Consider the following 21,318-nt stretch of genomic DNA (forward strand, 5'->3'; position numbering starts at 1 on the left):
GTGATTGGTTTAAAGAAATGCTAATAAACCTTCCCAGGAATGCTGTGTGGACTAGCCAGACCCTCCTCCGCTCCGCAGCGACTAGTTTTTACTAGTGTAAAAAAAAGGCTGAAGGAAACTGAGGCACTCGAGAGGGTAAAGTTTAAAAAGCCTTTAATATCTTTTTGGCTAAATCATTAAAACATGCCAAAAATGTGGATCATTGTGCTTGCCAATTAGGAGCTGTGACCCTGGATTTCTCTTGTGTTTCTCGATGTTTTTTCCCGTCCCCTGTGTGTTCCAGTCTGCGTCACTCTGCTCTCTCCTGGATCCTGATAGCTTCATCACCCACACCTGCCTTCAGCTCCAGTTAGTCTGGATCAAAGAGGGTCCATTTCCAGGATAATTGCCTGACATCCGATGTCCCTCCGCTTCCGCTCTCTGTGTGTTGCCATTCTCAAACTCTGCTCGCTTTGGGAAATAACAACAAACTTCGAGCTAGCAAGCCACACGCTGAAAATGGCAAGTTTTTTCCGGAGCATAGCACCCACCAAGACAACTGTAATTTGTTTAAATAAATGCAAACAACTAAAGTTTTTTTTTTTTTTTTTTTTTTCTCCCATCCTGGAATGTATGTGTGGAGCAGCCAGACCTTACTCCACAGCACTGCGGAGATAGGTCTAGCAATGCGAGACTAAGCTCCAGTAAATATATATATCTACCCCGATCACTCATCGCAAGATCGTTCCGTCAGCTACTGTGCTACCTTTCAGGCCACTCTAGTAATCATGTATAGTTGAATATCTCCTCCTGTGGTTTTGGCTTTGCCTATTCCTGTTTTCTCTCTCTGATTCAAGATCATCCTCGTCAGCCTGCCACTTCATCTGCCTCCCTGCTCTCTCATCTGCATCTCCAGCCACAACTCCTCTCTACCGACACCCTGCCAGCCAGCAGCCTCATCGCTCATCCCACTTCATATCCCCTTTCTCCTCAAAGTAAATCTCTTTTCCTTCATCACTCCTGATTCTGCGTCTGCATTTGGGTCTCTCTGAGGAATAACAACAAGGAGCAGTGTTTTAGGTCTCAGGTACGCCTGCAGAATGGCTTCACCTTAACACAATGTCACAGCTGTGGAAAAACACGAGGACAACAGGCGCTTGTTCAAGAAGACAGAGGCTTGGGATTTCCTCATCCCCATGTTGGTTTTCTTGATGTTCCTGGGACATTCAGTGTAAAAATGCTGCGAAGTAGCTGCTGAAATGCCATGACTTGAACACAATGCTCAACAAAATCCAAATCTGAGTGTAAATGTGTGAGGCTGAACAATGACAAAGACAAAAAGCAACAATATGTTAGTTCATCTTTCAATACTTTCCAACTGCACCTTGTCTGTGACTCTTAGCCCCACGACAAAAATCTTTAAAAACTAATTACAAATATAAACTTTAATAAAAATAAATTTAAAAAAAAGGCTAAATAATTTCCTGAAAAAGCTGGGCACTGTATTTGTTAGCAAACGTTACTCAAACAGGAGTAAACACATTTGTTGGAGACTATTTTCAGCTGCAGATGAATACACATTCGGTGCTCTAGGTAGTATTTACAGCAGCAGGGCGGTGCATGTGGGCTTGTTAAAGATAAATCACAGTAGCCATGTTAATGGTAATTAAGGAACATGCCACCCAGTGCAACATAGTGTGATGTGGTTTCAGAATGTTCGGACACAGAGGAATGTTTTTTGCCTTTGATTTGTTGACAAGGCTGGCCTTATACTTTGAGATGTGTTACACTAAACAGCATCTAGGGATATCGGTGCATATACAGTGGTGGCTTACAGTGGTGTCTTTGTCTGCTGACCACAATGATTGGCTGCAATGTCTTTCTCTCCCAGCTGCTCTTTCCATCCCTTTAATAGAAGTAATGAAACTGCCAGAGTAAAGGAAGAGAGGGTTAAAATGTGACCAGCAATAAACCTTGGCCCAACACACACACAGACACACACACACGCACACACGCACACAGGTGTCATTATTCAGCTCGTTGCTGCCCCTGATATGGCTCCTGTGGTGGACTTGAGTTATGAGCTCCCCTTCATTGAGTGGTGTAGTATTAACCAGGGGGAGGGAGAGGCAGGCTAACCTCCATCCTCTCCTCCATGCACATATCTAGTGGAATATGTAATGTTTCATGTATCTTGGTACGATAATGTCTGGCACCGTCTGTTCATTTGGCCTGCACAGAATGAAATATTCACTGCGAGTTCCGACTCATTCGTTACTGTAGCTGATGAGAGCTGATAGTCGTAGAGGGAGCATAAAAACAGAGATACAAAATGTAAAAGTAAAGATGCTGAGAAGATGACAACAGGAGTGGCGGAGACAGAAGCGGAGAGGCACGAGGAGGGAGAAGGAGGGAAGGGGCCGAGGAAATAGAAAAGGAAGGACATAAATCACTGAGTACAGTAACTGTCACCACCCATGAACCACCGCACCTGTGATTTCCTCTGGGTGGGTCACAGAGGGAGCGAGATAAAGAGGGAACAAGATAGAGAAGGGGTTGATTAGAAATGGTGAGGAGAACGAAGAGAGCAAAGGAAAAAGAGAGAGAGAGGGAAACGAGTCACTGTAGGATTGTGAGCAAAACTGTATCATAAAACTATAAGAGGTTTGCACACATTCTGAACCCCCTGTTATATTGGCACATACTGTGGGAATATTATGCTTCTCCACCATTAATTGGATTATGTAAAAATAAAAAAAACGGAAGAGATGCCATTTTACCTCTTTGTCACATAAATATATAAGGTAGTGGTTATAAGACAAAGAGCTTTGATAAAGTTTAGGTTTTACAATAGGCAGCTTAAACGTTGGTTATGATGAACAAGAAAAAAACTTTTTTTTCTAAAAATCCTCTTTCACTTACAATAAAAATATGATTTGCCTAAACTGAGAATTGAAATATCCACATCTATGCGTGTGTGCGTGACTAACATTTAAAAATGTATTTGTGTGGGTTTTTGAGGCGTTCAACCAACTACTGCTCCGCTGCAAAGTTTGGATAAATATAAGTATGAAAGTGAGCACCTTATCCTAATACAGGTTCAGAAGTAGTTTCATTGACAAACATCACTGCATTGTGAATAAGCTGAACTAAATCAACAAGCATGGTTCCTTGATGGTTTATTTTGTACTGTATGTCTTCCTAACCTAACACTGGTGTCCCACTTCTTTAGCACAGATTAACTCTCTATTTGCTTCAGTTCTTAATCCTGACTTGAAGCAGGTTGTACACCTGAGCTGAGGTGACTGATTCCACTTCAGGACCCTCTGTAAGGGAACACACACACACACACACACACACACACACACACACACACACACACACACACACACACACACACACACACACAAACACACACACACACACACACACACACACACACACACACACACACAGTTAAACTAATGGTGCGTTCTTTTTGTCCACCGAAGTCGTTTTACGAGTCGTTTTCCGGAGTTACGACCCAGAAGTTGCAACAAGAACGCCCCCGAGGTCGTATTTACGACTCGTCAAGTCGTCTGAACTCAGAGGACCCAGAGCTCACTTTCAAAGATGGCTACGTCGTGCATCACACGTAGTAAACATTGTGGTTATCTACAATTTTAAACACTTTTGTCTTTGTTGTAACCAAATGAAAAGTTAATTACACATAGCGCTGTATACTGCTACCTATAGGCATGTCGCTACAGTCTTATTATGAGTTAAATACCGCCTAATTAGTTATTTTGTAGCTTGTGCAGCTGAAATTGGCTAGAGCACTTCGGTTGCTATATGACAACAATGGCTTTAAGCCGAGTCTTGAGCAGAAAGCAGAGCAGTAGCCTAACGTTAACGTTAATCAAAACGTAATTTTCATGTATCAAACTGTGAAATATATGTGTGTAATATGTCAATAACTGGGTGAATAGAATCCTAAATGTTACTAAAAATGTTACAAAAATCCATCTTTTCTCCGACTCGTAGTATTGTGTGACAAAAAGAATGCAACAACCCGTAGTTATTCGTTTTTCCGACGCGGATGTGACGTCGCGCTCGAGCTACTAGTCGCGATTACAAGACAAAAAGAACGCACCACTATGCGGTCTTTTTGTCTTGTAATCGCGACTAGTAGCTCGAGTGTGACGTCACATCCGTGTCGAAAAACGAATAACCGTAGTAGGCTACTGCTCTGCTTTCTGCTCAAGACTCTGCCATTGTTGTCATATAGCAACCGAGCGTCTCTAGCCAATTTCAGCTGCACAAGCTACAAAATAACTAATCAGGCGGTATTTAACTCATAATAAGACTGTAGCGACATGCCTATAGGTAGCAGTATACAGCGCTATGTGTACGACTTCTTCATTTGGTTACAACAAAGACAAAAGTGCTTAAAATTGTAGAACACCACAATGTTTACTACGTGTGATGCACGACGTAGCCATCTTTGAAAGTGAACTCTGGGTCCTCTGAGTTCAGACGACTTGACGAGTCGTATATTCGACCTCGGGGGCGTTCTTGTTGCAACTTCTGGTTCGTAACTCCGGAAAACGACTCGTAGATTGACTTCGGTGGAAAAAAAGAACGCACCATAAGCTGCAGCACCCCACTGTGCTTAAAAATCTTAATTGTTTCTCTTTTTGTCATCCCTCTCTCATTCTCTCCCTCCTGTTCTTTCTCTCTCTACCCGATAAGGGGCTTGTGGGTATCTTTTTCCCATGGAGAATGAGCTGTTTTTGTTCCAACTTGAAAGCTTTTTTCTTTTCTTTTTTTTTTTTTTGAGCCAAACTGAGAACTCTGCAAACACTGATACAGATGCCTCACAGCGGAGACACAGTTTATCCACTGTACGCTACATTCATCTACAGTCTTAACAAGACGATGAATCTATTTGTTGCCAGCTGGTGTGGGAGGGAGCATAGGAGTCTTCAGGCTGACCCTGGAAATTAGATGGTTTGGAGAGACACAAAGGCCTCCAGGCAAAACCAACCTGAGAGATTTCAAGTGGAGTGCATTCTGTAAAAACAATATGTTTTAACTTATTTTGTATGTTCAATGCAGTGCCACAGAGACAGAACTAGAAGCAAAAACCTTTACGTCTAAATGAACGTGCTTAATTTACTTATTAAAGTAACACCAGCCAGGCAACAGCTGGAAAGAGAAAGAAAGGCACAGGTGCTGCAGGTTAGCCGAGGGAACGTCTCTCTAATGGTAAATGGACTCATTTAGTATGACTGATGTTGTTAATGAGAGACCTGCAGCTTCTAAACAGACTCGGACAGGACAGGACAGGGCAGGATGGAAGGGGACAGGACAGGAAAGGAAAGGAAAGGAAAGGAAAGGAAAGGAAAGGAAAGGAAAGGAAAGGAAAGGAAAGGAAAGGACAGGACAGGACAGGCCTGGACAGGACTGCTGGACAGGAAAGGACAGGACTGACGCCCTGAAGTCTGACTCCTTTGTCGGACGTAAAATCCCTCATCAGAAAAGTCTGAGGAGCCGATCGGCTGGTTTGAACTGAAACAAACTTAAAAAAAACACAGTCTTAGCAAAACATAGCAAAAAATGTCTTGCCATATATAGTCTTATATTTAAGTCATGGCATGGACTGATATTAGCCCTCTTTAGTTAAAGGAGTAGTTTGACATTTTGGGATATTTGCGTATACACGGCCAAGTCAGGATTCATACTTGGAACAATTTGATATGTTTTAAAGAATCTAATTAGGAGAATGTCGTTGAACATGTCAGTACACTAAAATTAAAAAATTGAAGCTGTACCTTTATAAAAGTTTTCTTCATGTGAGTTCATCCATGTCACTCTTGCACATACTTTGAAGTACTTCCTCATACTTGCTGTATAAGGTTTCATGGATTTACTTATCCATTCTGTTATTGAAAAAATCTTTTTTTTCTAGACTTGACACAAGACTCAGACTGATGAATGCCAAACCAAAAGATAGTGTATCTCTCCACTGTCCCAGTATAAAGACCTGTGGTTTATCACCGTAAAATTCCACTGAGATAAAGACGTCTATTTAACAGGAAAGAATTGCTACACATTTAGCAGCTGTTCAAACTCCCCACCTGCCTGACCTTTTCTCAACTGCTATAATGATTCAAACTCCAAATGTCACAGTTGGGTTTGTCCCATTAGCTAATCAGAATGTATGTCTGCATTTGACTTTTTAGTTTAACCAAAATGTAATTTACATAATTTCATGTCCTTATCATACTTTGAAAGTTTTAGAGATGGTAAAAATTGACATTGGACATTTCTGAGAAACTCTTTCTTTGTTTCTATTCTGTACTCTCTGGACTATCTGTCTATTACAATGAATTCATGTCATGTTATTCAGTCACAAATTGCTGAAACACAAGGGGAATGGATACAGAAGCTGTTTTAACAATGGAAGATATAAAGCTATGCATTTAGGATGAAGTGCTCCCACTGTCACCATGGACATTTGAATGCTTTTCATCAACATCAAGTGTGCTGATGAGGAGTGAGGAGCAGAGTTTACATGGAAAAACAAAAAATCTGCTGATGTCCTAAGCGCTGAGCTAAGAGGTACAAGTGACGTTAAGTTCATCTGACTCTCTGTCATTCGAATCACACTGAACACATTAGGCCTGAACAGATGCACCCTGTTTTCAATGCACCACACATGTAACACACACATACATGCGCAGGCAGTGAAAGTACTAGTTTGTTCCTCAGCAATGTAAGTGCTACAATGTGTGTATGTGAGCGAGAGATATGCAGTCGCTGAGGGTTGTGTGTGCGCCTCCCTCCCGCCCACAGACAACAACATCGCAGAAACACACTCCATCCCCCCACCCCTCATCACTCTTCCTCGGACAAATCCCATTATGCACGGCAAATGAACTGAGCTTCGCTTTCGTAAACAAGTCGAAACTATTTTGACTCAATCAGTCTGAAAACACTTGTAAATCCGCTTGAAAAGACGACAGCGTTTTTGAGTAAACCGGCTGCCAAATGTTGAAGTACAAACAGTGGCCGAGGTTGGAGCTGGCACCACGGACACCATCTGCTTGGCGCACACGCACACACACACACACACACACACACACACACACACACACACACACACACACACACACACACACACACACCTCTTCGCCAACATGAGTCCAAGGTCTCAACTTAAGTTGTTGAGGTTAATTATAGCTTGTGTCAAGTTTTACACTGATTGACATGACATACAGTATAGTATATACATACACAGTGTACCTTTAAGTTGGAAATACAAATTAAATCTGAATTTTGTTCCTGTTGTTGTCTGTAAAGGCAGGGCCAAAATTCGTTCTTGTAGCTTAAATGTGTTTGCGCTCATTTGTGTTCATGTCATGGTTACTGTATACAGTCTTGTAATAAAGTACTTTAAAGCAATACTTGAGTAAAAGCACAACTATGTTACCAGAAAATGACTTTGGTAGAAGTTAGTCACCTTTTAGAATATTACTTGAGTAAAAGTATCCGATATGTACTGTACTTATCAAAAGAAATTTTCTGATATTAAATGTAATTAACTTTTTGAAGTAAAAGTAAAGAAAAATTTTGATTATGAACGAATATATGATTTATATATATATATATATATATATATGAATATATTGTGGCTTCCTTATAGTAAAGCATAACATTCAGGGTTTCCCCACCTTCTTAAAAATCAAATTAAAAGTCTGACATCAATAAAGACAAAAACTGAATTATTTTTTTTTTTGTGAGGAAGAATCTTTTACTCCAACGTACAAAAACATTTGTACAAGTAATGATTAACAAAGACGCTTAGGGGAAATGTAGTGAAGTAAAAGTGAAAGTTTCCAGCAATATAAACAACGAAGTAATGTACAGATACGTGAAAATTCTACTTAAGTACAATGAGTATTTGTACTTTTGGTTGAATCAATCCATTAACATTGATTTCAGTCTTGGTTTTCTAACCCGAGACAGAACATATATAATCATCGCAGCGTAGCAAACCAGTTTTTTTTTTATCTTATCAGTGTCAGAAAAAAAACTCTAAATGAGCACTTTGACATGTCCAGCAAAAGCCAATTTGATTGATGGATGACTTCATTTCAGCAAGGTTTAATCCTAGGTTTGATGTTGCTTTCTTCTCCATCAGCAGGGCAGGACATGCTAAGCTAACACTGTCACAAGTTTCCAACTATAGATTTGGCACAGTGATGATGGAAAATGAAGCCTAACATGAAATAATAATCTTTGAATGGTAAGGTCACACAAGGGCCTGTGTGTGTGTGTGTGTGTGTGTGTGTGTGTTTGTGTGTGTGTGCTGTTTAATGGTATGGTCTGATGATTTAATTCAATTTAGGTGGCGATGCAGGAAGCCACTGGACTGAGCCCCATTACAGAGCAATGCAAACACTGAGTCCTTTTATACAGGAGGCACAGAGATCACTCTGATTCTCTGAAGCTGTGGGGGATTTGAGCAGCAACATGGCTCGTCCGTGCTCATAAATGTTACTTTAACAAAGAAAAATTACTTTTCACGTCACCTCATCTATGTATCATTTTTTAAAGTATTCCCATTTCTTAAACTTAATATATATATATGTGTATATATATATATGTGTATATATATATATATATATATATATATATATATAATAATCACCAGACACAGTGCAACAATAGCATTCATTTGATGTTGTGTTTATTACCACCTGATGAGTGCAAGTTGAATACAAACATCATAAACATCTGGGTCTTAAGCTGCTACTGTATATCCTCCACTATGTTCACTAGGTTGTCACGTGATGCTGAGCAGGTAGAGCATGGTGTTGTTGTCAATCAGAACTTTTTTTTTTTACTGAAAACAGCTGCCTGGAAACATGGCTAATAAGAGAAGAGTTTGACAGTTGACCAGCTAAAACAATGAGCTGAAAGATGCTTAAAGGCTCCATAGAGCTGAGGAGATCTGTGTGTTACTATGAGCGACCCCTTTCACGTTACACAAGTCCTTTCATCCACAATATTGTGACTAGTGCAGCTTTAATTAAGATGAGGATTGTAAAGCAACATGTATGTAATAAGTGGTGTAATGTATTTCTGCCTTCAGGTAGTAACTATATAATTTTTTTTTAAATGAGTAACGAGCCCAACACTGCTCCCAACCATGGCTGAAATAACAGGATTTCTTTCCCATTGGCAGCTTAAGTTAAATGTGGGTCAAAGCTTCAAATAGCAAACTTTCTTTTATAACTGCATGAGACTTGCTAAAGGGTAATGGGTCCTTCAGAAGAATTTATTCAACGGCAAAAAAAATTCCCATGCTACATTTAGGAGCAGAGTATGCAGACAAACCACAATTGCATGCTGCCTAAAACATCCTTTCATTTAGAGAAAGAAAACAAAAAGGTCCTGCAGACGAAGGGCATGAGAGGACAGAATAGAGGAGGACGGTAACGATCCCCCTCCATCTCCAAAGAACACTTTGGTGCAACAGGCCAGAACATGACGTTACAGGTCAAAAATTGGTGACGACAACTACAACAGACATAGCCTATTCACTGACTTTAAACAGACCTTACTTGGTCTAAAGCACAGACAGATGAAGATGGAGAAGAACGGGAAACAGGAGAGAAGACAGTGGTTGGTTAAAAAAATAACTATATCAGTCTTCCTATTGTTTTGCTCCTGTGGTTGGAAATACAGCTTAAAACAAACAAACAGAAAAGAAACTAAAAGAAGGGGAATGGAATACAAGAGGCATCTGTGTGTGCAGGTATTGCTTGCTTGCATGAAAAGCAGAGGAGAGCAATGAGATGCAAAAGAGAGAAACAGCAAGAGAACATGAAAGATCAGGGCTGGAAGACGAGATGGGGTGGTGCATAGAAGGGATAGATATAGCAGAGACGAAAAGTCATCTTCTCTTTATCCAACTGTGTGTTGCCTAAGCTCTCTGCAGGGAGTCCCCGACTTTGACACTGGCACACAGTAAATGGGATCTTCAAAGGAGGACCAAGAAGAGAGCGTCTTAGCCCAGCTTACAGGAATCAAAAGGCTTAGGCGAGCCTTACCCAGCAGGATAATGGAATATGGAATATCAAAAATCCGCACAAGACAGTCGTTATGAAAATGGCACGGGAATCTGCTGGCAGCCTTGTTCTCGAATTATACACAGCCCTATACAACGTGTTTCTCTCTTCTTCTCTACCCTTTATATTCTCTAGATGAGAGCCACCTTCTTTCCGTTCTCCCTCCCTAATTCTGTCAACAGTTTTCACTTACTTTCACTACCTCTCAATCCTTCATTGTCCCAAAATCACAATTTTTTCATTTCACAGTCAAAGGCGGGCAGCCAGTGTAAATCTTACGGTGCATACATGCTAATATCTCCCCTTTGGAATGCTAGAAGATAAATAACCAGCCAACAATCCAAGGTCAGGAAGATAACAGCATAAAGGAGAGGAAGCATGGGGGGGGGATTGGGAGTGTGAAGGAATGACGTGAAAGTCAAAGGCAGAGATGGTGTGTGATTTCAACAATATGTCCTAATATTTCAAATGTGAAGTTTACAACTGATAATAGTTTATTAGATGCATCATTCTGTCATGTGATCTTAGAGCGGAGACACTCTACATCACTGTTCTGTGGTGAAATCCAGCTGAGGTTCTCCCTACAGAGTGGACCAGTATGAGAAGGTAATGTGAAACATCTGGAGGCCCATCAGCTAAATCACACAAGTTTATGAAACCTTAAAATGGCCCAAGAATGAAAGGATGACAGCGCAAAGAGAATTTCTGTGTGTGTGTGTGTGTGTGTGTGCGTGCGTGCGTGTGTCTGGCTCCCACTGACCACCTGTGGATGCAGTAAAGTGAGCTCATAGTGAGCTAATCCTGTCGACTGCAGCCACTGTCCCAGCACTCACATCACTAGATGAATAGACATCTTTGTGACTTTGGAGCTCAGCTGGCAACATCTCATCTCTCGTCGTTGTTATACAACAAGCCGATCCGACGAGGCAATCTGATTGGTCAACTAGACATTTAGAACGTGATCTAAATCGGCACGACGGCACACTGTGCTCATCACTAAAAATAATACATTGTAACTTGTTGAATGAAAAACTTGTTTTTGAAACATTTGTATTCGTGGAAATAAATCCCGAACCTTGTGGAACACATAGGAACTTGAACTTAACCACTGCATTTGCAGAAGCTCTCCATCATATTTATATAAAGTGACTCATCGGATTGAATGAGTTTGTCCTATTTTTACAATGCTCTGGAGTTATTGGAAATGTTTGGGTCACATCAGCTGTGCCGGCGAGTTGGTGACATGGCACCTTTTTAAAAATAGCCTACATGTGAAGTACATGGACATACCATGGGAATTTTTTTTTTTTTTCCAGCAGATATCTTATATCTTTGTGTTTATATGTATGGTTTATTCAGTTGGGGAAATCCCATAACCTCTACAAAGCTAACGTTAGCTCAAGTTAGCTGTCTGACTCAGCGTGGACTAAAAAAATTGTCTCTGTTGCTTTTATTATTATTTTGAGAGTGAATTGCTCCACAATATGAATATAGTTTGATCTTGTCTTTTATTTTTTTGGTAACCGTTGTATGCATAATTACAATATTATACGACAGGGTGTGGTTTAATGTCATTATTGGCACGACAGTAATGTGGCCGGGACGCGATATTACGAATCCCACTATGGCCACGCCAAGACCCGCCCTTCAACAGCATTTATTGGCCAGGCGTCCATGAGAACGCAAGGTAACGTAACCCCATTTGTTCAAGTCCTATCCCCTGACCAATCGGCTATCCTAACCTTAACCATTCAAGGTGAAATGCCTAACCCCAACCAATCGAGCTGCTTTGCAGGGCGGGTCTTGGCGTGGCCATAGTGGGATTCGTAATTTTGCGGCCGGGACAGAGGCGCTTGCATCACTGAATGCACACCTTTTTGTGTAATATTGCCTAAATAACTAATACTTTGATGTGCTGATAGTGTGACTGTGCCAGGTGAAACAAAGTTCATATTACAAAGTTCTAATAATTGATAGTTGGTACCCGAACAGTAACTCTTCTTCAGCGCTTCCCTGGGTGTGCCTTAATAATGGAGACACACTGCTTGACTATCAATCTTGGAAATTATGACTGGTTTTCAGGATCACACCAAGTGACCACAACTGATGTTGAGCTCACACAGTTTGAGGTTTGAGGACCAAAAGTTTGTGGCCGGTTAGCTCAGTTGGTAGAGAACGCACACAAATGCAGAGGTTTATTCCTAGGTTTGAGTCCAACCTGTGACAGTTTCCTGCGTGTCTTCCCCCCTCTCTCTCCCCTTTCATGTCTGACCTGTCCTATCCATTAAAGGACAATTCCGGCGCAAAATGAACCTAGGGGTTAATAACCGAGTCGACCGTTCTCTGGATATGTTTTCATGCTAATCGAATGTGACTAGTTTTAGGGCAAACCGCTAATTAGCTAATAACGCTGGTCGTCGCTGTGCAACCAGTAACCAGTAACATAGCTCCAGCACAGCGTTCGTCGTTCGTCTGATCGTGACTGTTTTCCCAAGATGGCTCCTGCCTGTATACGTGAAGGTACAGTCTTTCTAAACTATCTTTTTAATAAACTGTCTGTACACTTACAAAGTTCTCAATGCTTCAGTTTACATGTAGGGACCCTCATTATGCTACAGTGGAAGTGTGGTGCTATTTTGAGCCTTGTTAGTGATATAGAAATAGTGATTTATTTTTACTTTCGCGTGGCCCCGACGACTAGCGTTATAAGCTAATTAGCGGTTTGGTCTAAAACTGGTCACATTCGATTAGCATGAAAACATATCTCAGAGAAAGGTTGACTCAGTATCCATGTGTTATTAACCCCTAGGCTCATTTTGCACCGCAATTGTCCTTTAAAAGGCAGAAATGCCCAAAAAACAATCTTAAAAAAAAGGACCAAAAGTTCAGAACATTATAATTTTAGTTTTAACATCCCAGATTAACATTAACATCCTCCTGTAAAATGAGCTTGTAAGCAACTAAGAGAAAGCCAATGCGAAACACAGTTTGAAGAAAGAAATACAACGATGGATGAAAAAATAAAGAAAATTGCACGTGCACCCATGTGTGGCATTCAGTCGTTTCCCAGTGAGTTAACTTGTGTGGGTTGTATTGTCCAACATTAACAACCTCTAAGGTGTTGTGAAGGACGCAGGCAGGGTGTCTGGTTTGGAACATGACCAGAACCACAAACATGACACATACATCAGGAGCACATGGTTAGGATGTCACTGAGTTCATCTCCTGCGTCACCGTGGCAAAGAGAGAGCATGCAGTGTGTGCGGTTGCTGCATTTACTGTGGTTTTGATTCCATTAGCTATGCTTTACTGTTACATGAATAAAGTCAACAACTTTGAGGAGCATTGCATCCAAACAGCTGCACATAAACACGCTCAATGACAATTCTGTGTACTACAATGCACTCTTTCCTTCTCTTGCTCAAACTGCCTCATTTTGGAGTATTGTGTAACAAAAAAAGCAGCTGCGATCACCTCAAAAAACAGGAATGGAGCCTCATTTCCAGAAGTTGTGTGTTTGTCTGCTGGATGGGTGCTCATGCGTAAGAAATCAGGTGGAATGTAGGAATGCATTCACAGCCCAAGTTTCTATATAAACTCCCCGTGAATGAGGCTGTGAATACAGAAGGCGACAATCACACACACCCACATAGACATCAACCACCCTGACAGAAAATGAAATCAAGATGTGTTTGTATGCACACATATTCATTATCTATTCTAAAATGAGTGTAGTCCATCTTTTTTTGGCCACACACTCAAACAAACGCCATCTTGATGTTTTGATAGGAGGCTTAACTTCCCAGTCTTGTTTTACTGACAGCCGATGCATCTCCTTACCTTTAACACACAGGGTTCGGTAGGGTCAGATGTTACCATGGAAACCGGTAGCATTGGGGACCCATTTCATATTAGTGAAACACAAGATGTGCTGAAGGCTGAATAAAACTCTCAAGACAATTATGAAAGAAACTTGTTTTTGCAAAACACAGGCTACAATATGAAACTGTTGCATTTCTCTCATCTGAAAGTCTAACTGCAATAGAAAACACACCCACAAGAAAAAGTCTGTCAAGAATTGATTGGTCTTGGTCTGATTGTTATTGCTGTTTGGCTCCAGCTAATGCAGATCATATTTCATGCTGTCTAATGACACAAGCGGATGCATTTGGTAATATTCTAATGCACCTAACTCCAACTAATGGCCACCTAACCATAACAGCCGTAAAACGAAAGAGGCAACACAGATCTATGGCAGGTTTGTGGTGGACAAATTGTCCCATCAGCATCTGTTCATCAAAAGTCTTTACTCCACTTTTGTTTCACAAATTACTTTTAAAATATCTGCTTGAAGCAGACAGTGTTGCAACAGTGGACATATTTCATCAAAACGTTGCCACACTGACTTTTGGATTTGGTACATTATTGTTTAGAAACCAGTAGACTGATGTAAACTGTTTCGATTGATGTCATTGTTCTGTGATGTATTAAGTCTGTCTGCTGTTTGTTACTGTATGTTGAGACTTTGATGCTGCTGCCTTGGCCAGGACTCCCTTGTAAAAGAGATTCTGAATCTCAATGGGATTATTTCCTGGTTAAATAAAGGATAAATAAAAAATAAAAATAAATAATTGTGCCTTAAAAATGTTTTCTTATGGGTGTATAGGCTTACTGAGCCAGGTGAGTCTTTGCTAAGGTAATGAGCGCGCCAAAACAACATGATCAGCATGTTGAAATGCTTGCAGTAATGGTTGTTTATGAAAGCAAAATAACAGCAGAGCCTAAAAAATTATACATTTAAACTGCATTGCTCCAAGCGCCCTTTACTAAAGCAGCAACGCTGACATATTATTACCTTATTAAGTTGATAGGTTTCTGGCCTTTTGGCGGATGTAACGCCAACATGTAGCTCTGTTTTGGGCTGTACTAACTCCTGAATGAAATATCTGGCTCTTTAGCTGCTGAATGCTCCACTTTGTTCCCCAGCTAGTCGTTAAATGCCATTTGTTGCTGAGCACGTAGCGTACAGTGGATTTTTAAAGAGCTTTTTGATGAAAACAGTTGCCTTTTCGACTCGGTCTGTCTCTGTGGGTAGAATTGTGGGAAACTGCAGAGTCCAGCAGGGCTGCAACTAAGGATTATTTTCATAGTCGATTAATCTGTTGATTTTTTTCTCGATTAATCGATTAGTTGTTTGGTCTCTAAAATGTCAGAAAATGGTGAAAAATCAGTGTTTCCCAAAAGCCCAAGATGACGTCCTCAAATGTCTTGTTTTGTCCACAACTCAAAGGTATTCAGTTTACTGTCACAGAGGAGTGAAGAAACTAGAAAATATTCACATTTAAGAAGCCGGAATCAAAGAATTTTTACTTTTGTCTTAAAAAATTACTCAAACAGACTAATCGATTATCAAAATAGGTGGCGATTAATTTAAGAGTTGACAACTAATCGATTAATCGTTGCAGCTCTAGAGTCCAGTGATAATTCTCTGTGGATTCGTCACAAAGAGCAAACTTTCACATTACACATAGTAATTGGCTCCATTGTAAACATTAAAAGTATGGATTATTGCAGCTTTAAGGCAAGAGTTGGTACAAGTGACCCTGTGTCCAGAAACTTAAAGTTCACTATTTTGTCAATAACGTCAATAAAGAGACAGGGTGGGATTATGTGACAAACACAGGTACTGTAGACAAAAAATAGTCCCCCGTGAGGACATAGAATATTAAACAGCAAGCAACACCTGAGAAAATGCAGCAGCTTTGTGATAACAAATCTCAGTTTTCTGACAATCTGTCTGTGTCAGTGCGAGCTCGTGTTAAACCCGTTTGTCTGGTGGTTTTTGTTGCTTCAGGGACTGTTAACAGAGACAATGATTAGCGTAGGACAGGCTAAGCTCTGTTTTCCACTGCAGGTATATACTGGTTTGGCAATAACAACTCACAGAATCATAAAATAATACCTACTCTGAGGCACAGGATCACATACACACACACACACATTGACTGTGGCATTAAGGTGCATGGAGGTTTGGGGAAAAACAGCTGCAAACAAAAAGGCAAATTCAGAGTCTGTCTTCAATTAAAATCCACTGTTACTACGAGGAAAAACAAATCAACGGAACCAAAAGAGAAAAAAAACACACACATCCTCTTCTGCACACTTGTGCAATAAGCAGGAAGCCTTAAAGCTGACTAAGGTAAAGTCACTCTGCATCTAAAAAGCTTACAATTTGAACTAATTCACATGCACATGACCACACACCCACAGACATACACAGCCAACTACATAAGTATCTCAAGTGGTCACATTCAAAACAAGTCCCATTTTACAAATCCGAATAATGTGCTACTTTTCCAACAGTAAGTCTTCAAGAACAAGATTGTCACTGAATACTTATGACGACTGATCTATCCACTCCAGACATCCCGCATTGCTCTTACCTGTTTTCAGATTGTCTCGATGTCCAAACAGCCAGAGACCTTTAGGTTTTTCCCGGTTGGGGATCGGCGATGGAGGTGCAGAAAAGTTTTTCTCCGTCTGAACCTTCTTCTTCCTCTGGACACTGTTCCCCATTTTGGGGCAGTCCTGAAGCCCCTAAAGGACCTTTATCATCTTGTTGTCCTGTGACATTACATCTGTATTCCTTCTCTAAAGACCTTCGAACAGTCCCTCGCTCTCCAGCATGAAAACACTCAATAACGCACTCCTGATTCCCTTTGGTCAAATAATTCCTGCTGACACACATACATACCACGGCATAGTGAATGTGTGCTTAAGATCCACTGACACCATGCTATCTCACACATACACACACACACACACACAGATCCAGCATGCAAAAATACAACACAAACACACTCAAATCAGTCCTATTCTTCGAGCTGACACACTTCCAGTACCGTACATCCAGCTGCTGAAGCAGCGGCAGCATCCAGTACTGCTCACTACCAAGTGTGTGTGATTGTGTGTGTGATTGTGTGTGTGTGTGTGTGTGTGCCCCTCCCACTCTCTGCCTCTGTGATCGCTGAGCTCCCGAGCTAAGCATTCACACAGCTGAGCATTTTCAGTGTTGGATAGGGGTGAAAACATAAACACAAATACACACACATAATACAAATCATCAAATGATTCACACACCTTTCTCTCGTGGTTAATGTCCCCCCTCACTTCAGTCTCCCCTAATTTCCTCTTTTAGCAAGCAGTGATCACTTCGTCTTTATTTTAAACCATTATAAGCACAGCTGACAGATCCTGTCAACACAACGTGCTGATGGAGAAAACACAGAGTCCTTTACAACACTCTCTCTCTCTCACACACACACACACACACACACACACACACACACACACACACACACACACACACACACACACACACACAGCTGCTGATGGGAACAGATCAGTATATATCAGTGGTGTTTATGTAGGAATGAGTAACAAAAATAGGGAATAAATACTGAGATAAAGGCAAGAGTGTGAACTAAAAACAGCAGAGGGATGCTCAATAATTCAAGTGATCTTCACAGGTTCAGCTATCTTGTCTGGCACCTTTTGAAATTCCTCACATCACACACATAAAGAGCATCATATATACGCCAGTCAGTCAGATCAAAGCTTGTTTTGAGATGAGAACATTCCTGCTATGCTTAGGAGGAAATACAGATGCTGAGCCAGATGGGTGAGTTTCAGAAACGGGGATGATGCGGGATTCCAGGAAAGCAACGTTACCTAAATTCTTTTACGGTAAGTCATCATCTTCCTCATTCCTTATGCTCTGTTTCCCTCTGCCTGCTACCATTTCCCTCTATCTTTAAAGGGAAAATATTTATAACTAGGGGTGCACGATTCAGAAAATGTCACAATCGATTTTCAGGCTCAAGATTCGATTCAAAATCGATTTTCGATTCAAAAACCATTCTCGATTCAAAAAAACGATTCACAGTGTAATGTAAATGTAGTTACTTTTCCCATGTGATTGCAGGTCGATTTTTTGAATTCTATGAATCGATTTTGAATCGGTGGAGCTTGAATCACGATTCAAATGTGAATCGATTTGTTTGCACACCCCTATTTATAACAGTGTTGAACAGTCCCTGAATTCCATGATGACTTGGCAAGGTATGTCCCACAATTAGGGTTGGGTATCGTTTTTTTTTTTTTCGATACCGGTGCTAAAACGCTACTTTTAAAACGGTGTCGGTGCCTAAACGGTGCCTGAACCGATACTTAAAAAAAAAAAAAATAGGGTAATAGGGAATAGGGTATTTTACAATAACTTTGAATGCACCACGAGGCTTACTAAGTTTCAAGTGAACGCACCGTCTGTGTTGTTTTTCCGACAACGGCGGCTGCACGCTGCTTAACGTCCCGCTGTTGGAATCCTCTCCAGTGAAATACAGTCACACTTTACAACGTTTAGCTGTCAGCATTTTAACTGTGTTTAATCCAGCTGCGAGCTAACGGTAGGCTAACGTTAGCTGCTGTCAAGTGAAGTGTTAACTAGCGTCAACGTGCAGCGATGCTTCTGTTGCCTCTAACGTCTGTTTCGGAGCATCAGAGAGCAGCGCAATAGGCATTTAATTGGCACCGAAATGAAGCACTGAAATCTGCGTTGCAATTTGGTCCGATAGATACCGGTCGTTTGGGCACCAGTGCCGTATTAGCACCGCGTTTCGGTACCCAACCCTACCCACAATGATGATGTCATGACCTTTGGCGTCACTAGATTCCGGTGACACCGCTCCCAGAGCCTGCGGATCGATAGCAGTCATCCAGAACAATGTCAGAGAGAGACAGATGGAAGAAGAGAACAACCATTAACACCATCAGCATGTAGCACGATGCTCATATCACGTGAAAATGAGATCCCTTGTGGGAACAAAATGGAGGAAGAGGGAGGGAGTGTGATGATGAAGAGCAAGAAAGTGAAACCACACACTCCTCATCACGGTCACCCTGATCATGTTTCTTCCCATCCATCCATCCATCCATCCCCCACCTGTCTGGTGTGTAGAGAACTGCTGGAAGATGGCAGATTTACTGACTGGTGGGGTAGCCGTGAGGAAGGGGAGATGAGCTGGACCACTGAACACTGACCTGTTCCATTTTCTAGAACAGGAATCAATTTGGTGTCTAAAGGGCAGGAGGAGTTACGGTGAATTTCCAAACATGATTAAGAATGCTATGAGCGTATGATATCACTCAAGCTTCCCATTGCATTTACATTGAGTGTAAAATGATCTGCAATAAAACACTCACAGAGAGAGATGTTGCCTCCTAATGCAGCCCCACCAAAACCACACCCAGTACATTTGTGCTGGCAGAGAACTCCGAGCTCACTATCTCAACTGTCATAGAGCTATGAGAGTGCACTTAGTGTGTGTCTCTGTGTGTGTGTTACATGCTCTGTACCCAGCCTTCAACTACGAGCTGCAAATACAACGTGCCAAACATGCCCTAGATACATTTAAATATGAGTGTGATCAAAGTGTGTGTCACTGTCAAGACAGATTTTAGGATTTGACAGCTGCAGGGAACTCAAAGGAGAGCATATCGAGTCAGGCTATGTGTATGTGTGTGTGTGTGTGTGTGCGCACATACACACGCGTAAATTAAAAGCCATTTATGTGGAGGAATGCTGTTGTCAGGGAATAGTCGTCAGGGAAAGTGGTTGTCAGGGTGACCAGGGCCTCTACCTTTCTAAATGTTCCTGTGTGTACTTTTATTGTTGTGTGTGTATCCTAGACCAGGGAGGTCTGAGGCTAGTGGCCTAAATTTGTTTTGTTTTTTAAAGTTGCAACATAAAATACTGGCAGTCATTATAAATTGACTTATGTGGCATTTATGTCATATATTCTCCTAAGTACAATTCTTTTCAGCTTAATTTCCACATTGCTTGAATGTGCCAACATCCGCCCATCACTTCCATCTTGTGGCAAGACACTGCAGTTACAATGTAAACCCTAAGGGCACACAGCAAATCAATTGCAGAGCTACAGACCTGCAAGAGCAACAGCTACAGACATGAACCATCAGTTTTTTTTTTTTAAATCTAACCTGTGAAAGTGTTTTCCTTTGTTGTAGCTGCTGTTACTAAGTTCTCATGAAAATCTTTTCTCCTTACAATTTGGCACGATACTTCATTAGAAGTGCTTGTCGGATGGTCGAAGAGCTTTAGATCCTCCCATAACCCCATTCACCAACAGGGGATACAGGCATTACAGTAAATGTAAAACCTCTATAACACTGATTGTCTGCGGGTGAAGCAAATTAAAATCATTTCTTCTTTCTTTGTCTGTAGGAGATGACATTGACGTGTACATCTGCAGGTCTAAATTACTGCTGCTACTGTTACTTTCAAACTTAGACTAAAATGACTGAACAGTTCTTGTAGAGAATCTGCAGCATGCTAAGTACAAATATGTGGCTTAATGCTTGCGAGGCCACAAGAGGCCAGGCAGATGATAAATCATTGTGGCACTGCAGCTAAAACCAGAAACAAACATTTTAGAGATAAGATAAAGTGACAGTGGTCAGTGTTCCAAGATGTTTTACTCAGCCCAAGCCATCAGAACATACCACATATGTTCCCGAATGTCATTTTTATTAAGACTTTGTCATCTTCTGGTCTATTCTTCTCATCGCATTAAAACAAATAATCAGAAAGAGAACGCGCAGTTGGATCAGGTAAACAGCGTTCAACAGGTGTATCTATTTGAACAAGTTACACAACAGGAGCCACACACAGAGTCTTAAGGGTAAATCAGTTTTATATCCCTGTGTATACAGACTCCCACTCCCCCAGTCCCACACTGATGTCTTCCAGCTGCTTCACTGCCACATCCAACACACTCCATGTCCCATAACACACTCGTTAGCTCTTATTCCATAAACAATACCTCTGGAAAACAGCTTTGGATGTTGATTACAGGTAGTTTTTAGTGACCCCTTCCTATGTACGTGTGAGTTTATCTATGTGCTATCTGCAAGGGTTTTCATAAGAAGTATGTGTGTATGATTTTCTCAAGAAATATGGTGAAAATATATTTAAAAATGTGCTTTGGTCTGCTTGAAATTAAATCTGATAAACATAGGGTTGTGTGACCTCAATACTTATCATGCCTTCCCATGCTTTCTACTCTATGTTATCTCCACCCGCTCTTCATTCTCCCTCTCTGCTGCAGCACATCTCTGCATGCTACTCTACTGTATATCCTCA

General features: G+C 41.1%; 1 protein-coding gene across 4 annotated transcripts in view; it reads right to left on the reverse strand.

Annotated features, from left to right (window-relative positions):
* Positions 1 to 21,318, reverse strand: part of kiaa1522 (KIAA1522 ortholog) — a 42,359-nt gene that overhangs the window by 14,327 nt on the left and 6,714 nt on the right. The window contains exon 1 of one of the 4 annotated variants that reach the window (XM_039819415.1): positions 16,541 to 17,043. The exons of the other annotated variants lie outside the window; for them this stretch is intronic. Within the exon in view, the coding sequence (XP_039675349.1) occupies positions 16,541 to 16,673 (133 nt within the window). The 5' untranslated portion in view covers positions 16,674 to 17,043. Of the gene's footprint in view, positions 1 to 16,540; positions 17,044 to 21,318 lie in introns of those variants that run through there. 4 annotated transcript variants of the gene reach the window in all.

The sequence above is a fragment of the Perca fluviatilis genome, chromosome 13 (genome assembly GCF_010015445.1).
Source record: "Perca fluviatilis chromosome 13, GENO_Pfluv_1.0, whole genome shotgun sequence".
In the NCBI taxonomy this organism is placed as follows: domain Eukaryota; kingdom Metazoa; phylum Chordata; class Actinopteri; order Perciformes; family Percidae; genus Perca; species Perca fluviatilis.